The sequence below is a fragment of the Artemia franciscana genome, chromosome 18 (assembly GCF_032884065.1).
Source record: "Artemia franciscana chromosome 18, ASM3288406v1, whole genome shotgun sequence".
Classification (NCBI taxonomy): Eukaryota; Metazoa; Arthropoda; class Branchiopoda; order Anostraca; family Artemiidae; genus Artemia; species Artemia franciscana.
The window spans coordinates 6,666,021-6,675,028 of NC_088880.1; the positions used below are offsets into that span (position 1 = coordinate 6,666,021).

The 9,008-nt window shown below is 34.6% G+C and overlaps 1 protein-coding gene across 4 annotated transcripts in view; it reads left to right on the forward strand.

Annotated features, from left to right (window-relative positions):
• LOC136038546 (uncharacterized) overlaps window positions 1-8,504 on the forward strand; it is a 49,612-nt gene extending 41,108 nt beyond the window's left edge. For all 4 annotated transcript variants that reach the window (XM_065721704.1, XM_065721705.1, XM_065721706.1 and 1 more), the window contains one exon: window positions 5,558-8,504. In XM_065721704.1, the coding sequence (XP_065577776.1) occupies window positions 5,558-5,703 (146 nt within the window). In that variant the 3' untranslated portion in view covers window positions 5,704-8,504. The remainder of the gene's footprint in view (window positions 1-5,557) is intronic.
• Window positions 8,505-9,008: the final 504 nt, after the last annotated feature.

The window sequence follows — 9,008 nt, forward strand, 5'->3', positions numbered from 1 at the left end:
GGGGGGGATTTGGGCCTGCCCACCCACCCCCCAAAACCAATTTTAAAATGTTTAATTCCCCCATAAATTTTTACCCTCTTTGAAGTAATTAGCGGTTGTACTGTTATTTTTTTTTTTTTTTTTTTTGTAAAGAGAGTTTGCTTTCCACAGCAAAATAGAGTTATCCTTGAATAATAATTTTTAATGGACCAATTTTGGGAAACTATCATTTTTCATTTTAATCAACGTTTTTGCAATAGAACTAACCCCCACAGCACCCATATTGCACCGCTTACCCTAAAATCTCCCTTTCAGTGGGATATAAAAGATTAATCGCTAGTTCTAAATCGCTATGAACATAACCTGAGCCTAAAACATGCTTTTGAGGCTTCAGTCTTCTTCCCCCCCCCCCCATCCGCTACAATACTACAGATCAAAGTTAATCTGTATTTTCCGATATACGTGATTTTTGCATTTATTTAGTTAATAAATAAAAAAAAGTGCTACTTTATTTCTGCTGTTGCGAAGGTTTGCCCCCCCCCCTGAAAAAAATTACTCCATACGTGCCTGGCCTGGGACATCGTTTGTTTTCTTTTTGATTCGACGATTTATCCCACCAATTTGTAGCATTCTGGGCATTCTCTATAATCACCCCGGAAGAGTACAATAATGTGTTCACTGACAGGGTCATTGATGTCTTTTCCTTCTTCGATTGCGCGTGTAATTAATTTTCTTGCAAAATTGCACATTTTCTTTATTTTTGCAGCACTAAGATACTTTCTGCATTCAGGGTTTTGTTTTTTCCTCGTGTTTTTGAGACACTTGTGCCTTTTGTAAGCACTAGCATACTTGGTTGGCACCCTATTTTTTCAATACATAACGTATGCATACCGCATGGCATTTCAGTTCTAATATATAAATGGGTGTCAGCATCACCATCAGCATCAGATCCATTGTATTTTAGGAAGCTCATAGTTAGAATAGCTTGAAGGGCCTCTACTAAAATATAAGATTGACGCTGTTACATCTACGAAATTGGACGCTGTCAGTTCATCAACCAATTGTGCTTTGGATGGGATGTTTTTTTCCTTTTCCTGATGCTTCAACGCTCCTGATGCTTCGATGCTCCTGGTGCTTCGATGCTCCAGATGTCTCGATTCTTCTGATGCTTTGATGCTCATGATGCCTTCCTGATGCTTGAATGCTTGTGATGTTTCGATGCTCCAGATGCTTCGATTCTCCTGATTCTTCGATCCTCCTGATGCTTCGATGCTCCTGATACTTTGATTCTCCTGATTCTTCGATCCTCCTGATGCTTCGATGCTCCTGATACTTGGATGTTCCTGATGCTTCGATGCTTCTGATGCTTCGATGCTCCTGATGCTTCGATGTTCCTGATGCTTCGATGCTCCTGATGCTTCATATAAATGTAGCAGTTAATTTATTTCAGATCTCAGCTATTTAAAATCTTTTTAGAATGTAAACCTATTAAAAATCCCACAACCAGACGGCGTGGCGCATCTATTGCCATAACTTCTAATGCACCAATCACCGTCAACTGTGACTCATGCCTCTACTGTCCCATTCACGTCGATGTTTTTGCCTGCGTCATTGGCTATTCTATACTCAAACTTTGCGTTATTCATGAATTATTCATAATGTATATTTTCCAAGATCTTGCCAATGTCTATTTCATATTTCGTAAGACTTTCTGTGATAGACAATTTAAACCAACTGTGGAAAAGCTCTTGAATTTGAGCGTGAGTCACACTACCGTTTATTCCACCAGCCACTGCTTCTATGTTGAATATATATTGTCCTTGTGTTGACTTTCCGTCGTTTAGAAATACTTCCCGTGGACAAGTTGGTGCAATTGGCCTTTTTTCTGTTTGTTTCCTTGTGGTATATTCAATTCTAAGTCACCTAATTGACAAAATTTTTTCTTGTTTGCGGTATTTCAGAATGTATTGAAACCTCCTCGCTGCGTGATTCACCTTTGAAAATAAAGCATGATAAAACCTCAATTCAATGCCTTGAATAAGTCGGTTGCCATAAATAAAGAAAATATCTTAAACAATGGAAAGATTATTAAGCATCTCGGATTACTATCGCCCTAGAAACTAACCTGGCTTACGCCGGTATGAACTCAAATCATGGGGTGATATGAAAAATACTCGGAGAAATCATCATGACCAGTAGAATCTAACAGGGTTTATGTCTACAAAAATGAAAAAGTGGCAAGTCAAAAATTAAAGCAAAATTATATACCCTAGGAAGATTACCATAGATTACCATATCGCCCTTCACGGCAACTAATGGTAACCTAAAAGGTACCATTCAAATTCTTCCTCTGTTACTTGAACAATTTGCAGCAGATATGGCATTCTTCACTTGCCCATTCGAATCATTTTAGCTAAAAAAAAAAAAAAAAAAAAAAAAAAAAAAAAAAAAAAAAAAAAATCAGAAATGGTTAAATAGTCCTAACCTACAGATACGGTGAAAGACAAACTTGTATTCTGTCAAAATCAAACGGATGACAACTACCCCCTCCTCTGGATATGGCCCTGGCGGTCATAGCATGTCGATTTTTATAGTCTTAAGATTGCCGTAGGCTAGATGTATTCTCCCAAGATTAAACTGAAGGTTTTCCAAAGATATACTGGAAAATTTGGGCCTAAAAATATACGTAAACCCATCCTCCTTCTGTGGAAAATCCTACTACGCTCCTATTCATCAAGATGTGGACCTGTGTATGTCTCTAATAGAGTGCCACCGCCCCTCTGATTGGCCAGCTGAAGCTACCTCAGCAAAAATGGGTTTCAGACTTCCAGTCTTGTCTTTGGTACTCATTTGAGCCATAGTATGCCGATCATTAAGCTATATGAAAATTACATAGAAAAAACTAGTTTTTTTAACTGAAAGTAAGGAGCGACATTAAAACTTAAAACGAACAGAAATTACTCCGTATATGAAATGGGTTGTCCCTCCGCAATCCCTCGCTCTTTACACTAAAGCTTTTAATTGTATTAAAAAGCAGAATTGTGGCAAAGAGTCAAACTTTAGCGTAAAGAGCGAGGGATTGCGGAGGGAACAACCCATTTCATATACGGAGTAATTTCTGTTCGTTTTGTGCGTGGGGGGGCCTAGATGACCTCCAATTTTTTTGGTCACTTAAAAAGGGCACTAGAACTTTTCATTTCGGTTAGAATGAGCCCTCTTGCAACATTCTAGGACCACTTGGTCGATACGATGACCCCTGGGAAAAAAAAAAAACAGAAAAAAAACAAACAAATAAACACGCACCCGTGATTTGTCTTCTGGCAAAAAATACAAAATTCCACATTTTTGTAGATAGGAGCTTGAAACTTCTACAGTAGGGTTCTCTGATACGCTGAATCTGATGATGTCATTTTCGTTAAGATCCTATGATTTTTAAGGGGTGTTTCCCCCTATTTTCCTAAATAAGGCAAATTTTCTCAGGCTCGTAACTTTTGATGGGTAAGACTAAACTTGATGAAACTTATATATTTAAAACCAGCATTAAAATGCGATTCTTCTGATGTAGCTATTGATATCAAAATTCAATTTTTTAGAGTTTTGGTTACTATTGAGCCGGATCGCTCCTTACTACAGTTCGTTACCACGAACTGTCTGATTGTAGTTCGACCCCACTATTTGTAATTTAATGAAAGTTTAAAATAGTTAGAACAACTTTGAGGTATGATCGCCCATAACCTACTAAAAAGTCTCCTTAAGTTAGATGGATGCAGACGAAAATCAGAACGATCTGAAATGAGGTGATGAAAAGGTTTTGAGAAAATATTTACAGGAAGTAAAAAATTTCAAGAAGGAGGAAGAAAGGATTAGTAGGGATGAAAGGAGGAGCGTGTACAGTTTTGTTGCAATCACGTGACCTTGTACTATAATAAGTTACTAATTATAGTAGTTGCTATTTCTTTATTCTTAATGTTTTGATTAGTTTTATATATATATATATATATATATATATATATATATATATATATATATATATATATATATATATATATATATATATATATATATATATATATATACATATATATATATATATATGTATGTATATATATATATATATATATATATTATATATATATATATATATATATATATATATATGTACTATTTATATATATTTATTTATTTTAGTACTCTTATAATTGTGTCCATTTTTTCTTTTTCTTTTTATTATTATTATTATTATTGTTGACTAATTTTAAAGCTGCTAACTTTTATGTTCCCGTACTTTGACAATATTTGGGAAAATTGAAAATAAAAATAAGAATTATTTCCAAAATTCTGTTACATGGTAGTTTATCAGACTTGTTCATCTCTTGTTATTTGGTGTTTCTACCCTTTCCTTCACAAACAATGTCTGCTCTATTTTTTTTTTTTTTTTTTTTTTACATGTTTCACTGAAAGTTTCAATTTTGAAAATTATTCATTTGAAATGTTTAATGTAAGAAAGCAATGAGATGCCAGTATCATAGATAAGGGAAATTAGAGAGATATCCCTAAATGACCTCAGAAGGTGCAGCCAATTTTTTGCAGAAACTGTAGACACTTGGACACATTTCTACCAACTATTAGTAAAAAATACTCATCGCTTTAAGTCAAAAAAACTATTGCCCTGTAAAAACTCCTGATTCCCCTTCTATAAGTCTTGGCTATGCATCTACGGTTTTAACTGCGACATTAATTTAATGTATGGCAGTATAAAAATATTTCTGCGTATTTTTTCTTTGTGACATTATGTACCTATAATGGAGTCGTGACAATTTTGATTTTCTTCATGCTAAGAGGTCGAGACATTGATGCCTAAAGGATAGGGACGTCATTTCACAGATCAAACAATATCATATATAATTTATAAGTAAAGAATTTTAGGAAACACAAAGTTATCTGAGAACAAGTATCAAAATGCTTGATTTATTTAGCCGTCTAAACTGTATAAACAAAATATTTAAAACCATGTTTTACATTTATAGGTATGCCTATGTCTTATGCATATTCTAATTTAATATTATAATTTATAAAACATATGTGTAAGCCAAATTGGCTCAGGTTTCAGGTAACCTTTAGACTTTAATGTTCTGATCATCCTGAAGAAGTTCTTTACATTAGTCTTATGAGGGGGATTCTCCCTCCCCTTGTCTGCCTTGTGTGAATGTATCTCTGTAGTACATCTTTATTTTCATTGATATCAATTACTTTCTCCTTGAATATTCTGGTATGGATATAATGACTAAATGTCTCTTACCATGACCTATTTTCTTTCTTATGGATAAAGAAAGAATGAAAATCAAATCTAATTTTTATTTCCCCTACCTTTCGTATTATACAGAAAAATATAATACTGCTTATTGCATTTCCTCTTAATGATGGAAAAAGGGAGGGAATCGAATAAAACTCCCTTGGAAATCATCTGTCAAAAATGATTGATTTTCCATATCCCCTTTTCTAATTCCCCTTCTATCCCCATGCCTTCTTATTGGTCCATTCTTTGAACCAATCATTTGCATATCTCATCTTATTACAGGTGCACTAACTCCAAAAGAGTATTGGAAAACACGTACTAGACATAGCAGAGGCTCAAATTTGTCTATGATTAAGGAGGATATTGTTCGAGAGGTTGTAGTTGAGGTCCGTACTGAAGCTGAAGTTAATCAGGAGCCTCTTTATTGAGGCATGTATATGCTGGCAGTCTTTCAATGTCTTATTTTGTGATATTAATGATCGAAATTTTAATATTGATGTGTTCCTTGGGTTATTACTGACATGCTAGTTTGATTGGATCTCATCCGAGTTGACAGCAATATTAAAGGCCAAATGAAAGAAATATTAGGGGAGGGCAAATATTTTTTCGTTTTTGTTTTAATGATAAAAGAAAAAATATACTTTTCAAAATCAGAGGGGGAGGGGACTTTTCGATACAAATCGAAAAAATTGCTTTTGAAATTCTAAAATCCCCCTTCCCAATTGTTGCCCCCAAGAGAAAGAATTACAAGTCTATATATTGTTTTATCCTATCATTCAAGGAATTTGCTTCTGATTTAACCGCCATTAGCTTGTATAGTTGTGCAGAAAGCATCCATTTACTAGGATGAAAAAATTGGGGTTTAAAGACAGCGGCCACAATCATCAAATATAGCAATACAAATACAGAGGGTCTACTTGTAAAATAGTTTTTCATTCGTGAAAAAGTTGTTCATTCGTTTAACAGTCTTAAAATTTCACACACAAAAACCATATAGGTTTGTCTTTTGTTCTTTTGACTGATTCAAAATTTTACGTCACAATAATAGGTAAATGCAACAATGGGTAATTGGTGGTTTTATTTTGTTCCTCTTTCTGGCATAAGCTTAAGGAACAATTTGATTAGCTCCAAAAAATACAGTGATTAACACCATAAACTAAACTAGTGGATTTAGAACACACTTTTTGACAAAGAAATATAATTATTTGAGGGTGCCGAATTTTGTATGAATTTCAGTTTGGCCAAAAATGTCAAATGCTCCATTTTGAGTTTGGATTATTTGAGTTCGGTCAATTTATCATGGAGGATGCTTATGGATTAGACGCCTTTTGCACTAGGATCAGTCGATTTTTTAAATAATTAACTGCATATTAATTTGGTGGTCAAGCTTGTAACAATTCAGCCTATAAAGGGGACAGACATTTAATATTTTCCATAAATAAATGTAGGTATCTTTGTTAATACATTATTCATAATTAATAATATATTATTATGAATAATGTCATTAATAATAATTGATAATATTACCAATTATTTAAAACTAATTGTTAACGATGGGTTACTAATTAGGTAGTTTTGTTAATTAAAAATACTTTTTTGGAACCCTGCTTCTGTCTTCTTTCAGGGGTTCGATGCTTTTTGCACAGCTATATCATATTGACATCTTTTTTAAGTGCAATTGTTCCTTTAAGATTTTTTTTTACTTTTGTATTGATTCTTGTTGGCCTTTTGAATATATATTCTTATATTACAATAATGCTTGATACCAATTATAGTAGCTAACAATAGTTAATATCAATAATATTTACAATAATGCCTACATATTAAATAAATGAAAGTAGTTACCAGTTTTAAATGGCTCTCTAAGCAATAGTGTCATTTTCCTGAGGAATTTTGTTTTCGGACTTCGTCTTTTCTTATTTCTTTTTTCTTATATTCTTTTTTATTTCTTTTTGCCTCAGGAGATATATTTATTATGTGAGCTGTGGGAATTTAAATAATAGTTATTTTTTTCTATTGAAGGGGAAGGGGCGTGGAGGAACAAAAGTATTCAAGCTTGTAGCAAAATGTCAGTGGATCTCCTTTTTCAGGGAAAGGGGCTCCGAAAAGTTTCAGTAGTGCGGTTTTTAGGGCCTAATGCTCGTGAGCGGTTCTTCCTATCAATATCAAGAGAGGATTTAATTTCTAGTATCTCTTCGGCTGAAGGAATTTTATCCCCCACCCCCTGTCAGTGTAAGGTATTTTTATAGTGAAATTAATAGATTATATTTACTTTATACTATTAGGTAGTTTTTATATAAATCTTTTGATTTTGATAAGATAGAATTTTAATAAAAGAGCTGTAGGAATTTAAGTAGTAGCTACCTTTTTTCAGTCGAAGGGGAAGAGGCGTGGAAGAACAAAACTATTCAAGTTGTTTAAAAAAACGATGGCCATAAAGATTATGTTAATTCTTTTCAGGAAGGTACCCAATATTTTTTCGTCTGTTGGGGGGGGGGGGGGGGGTCGGAACTCCAAAAAAACGCAAAAGATGTCAATCAAAATGAATAATATTAGTAAATACGTAAAATGTATTGAAATTTCTTGGGTAGTTCGGGCCCTAAGCAGGCACGTACTCGGGTTTTTTGGGGGGTACGGGGATAATAGTAAAAAAAATTCCTAGGAGGTGAATAGTAAGAAAATAAATGCTGATAATTTGAACAATATATGCCCATGAATTAAAGAAAATTAGTAATTTTGGGTGGTGGCCCTGAGCCCCCTCCCCCATGCATACGTCCCTCAATTGAAACTGACTCCCCTCCCTCTGTGTACGTGTCTGGTCCTTTTTCTTGGAGTTTTGAACGCTGTCATTCTGTGTAGTCTTTCAGAGAGCATCTCTGCTTTCTTAAAAATGACATAAATAGCGATTTGTTTCAGAATTACGCCCTGTTTCTTTGAATACAACAAATTGAGACCCATAGCCTAATTTTTAGTTTGGACTGAAATTCGGAGGACCAGAAATGTTAAAAAAAAAATTGCATTTGTCTAATTGTATAGTTAGAATTAAAAGACATTTTTCGTATTGCCCCCCCCCCCCCCTGAAGCATAGTCCCTGATACCACTCTGATAAACATCCTCTCGCTCCCTCTTTCGCCATCCCTCCCTTTCTCTTTCTCTTTCCCCTTTCTCTTTCTCTTTCTCTCTCTCTCTCTCTCTCTCTCTCTCTCTCTCTCTCTCTCTTTCTCTCTCTCTCTCTTCTCTCTCTCTCTCTCTTCTCTCTCTCTCCTCTCCTCTCTCCCTCTCTCTCTCTCTCTCTCTCTCTCTCTCTCTCTCTCTCTCTCTCTCTCTCTCTCTCTCTCTCTCTCTCTCTCTCTCTCTCTCTCTCTCTCTCTCGTCCTTTCTCCCTTTTTCTTGTCAAAATTTAATAAAAGATGTTTAAAAATAATTTTGAAATGTTTTAATTGCTCTTGGCGAGCCAATAACAAACTACTGCTGTAGAAGGATATGTTCCTCGGGCTATCCCTTTTTGTGAAAGGACAACCTCTTCCTAAACCAAAGTTTATTATACTGATGGATGGCGAGTGGGAAACCACTTGAGTTAATTTCCCGACATAATTTTTGATGGCATTTCTTCTCTTGTTTATATAGTTACGAATATTCTCCACGCTCAGCAGAGCTTATTACAATAACCAATTAATTAAGTACAATTAGTGTGCTTAATTGAGCGCGGTTTGGGCAGCAAAATTAATTTCTT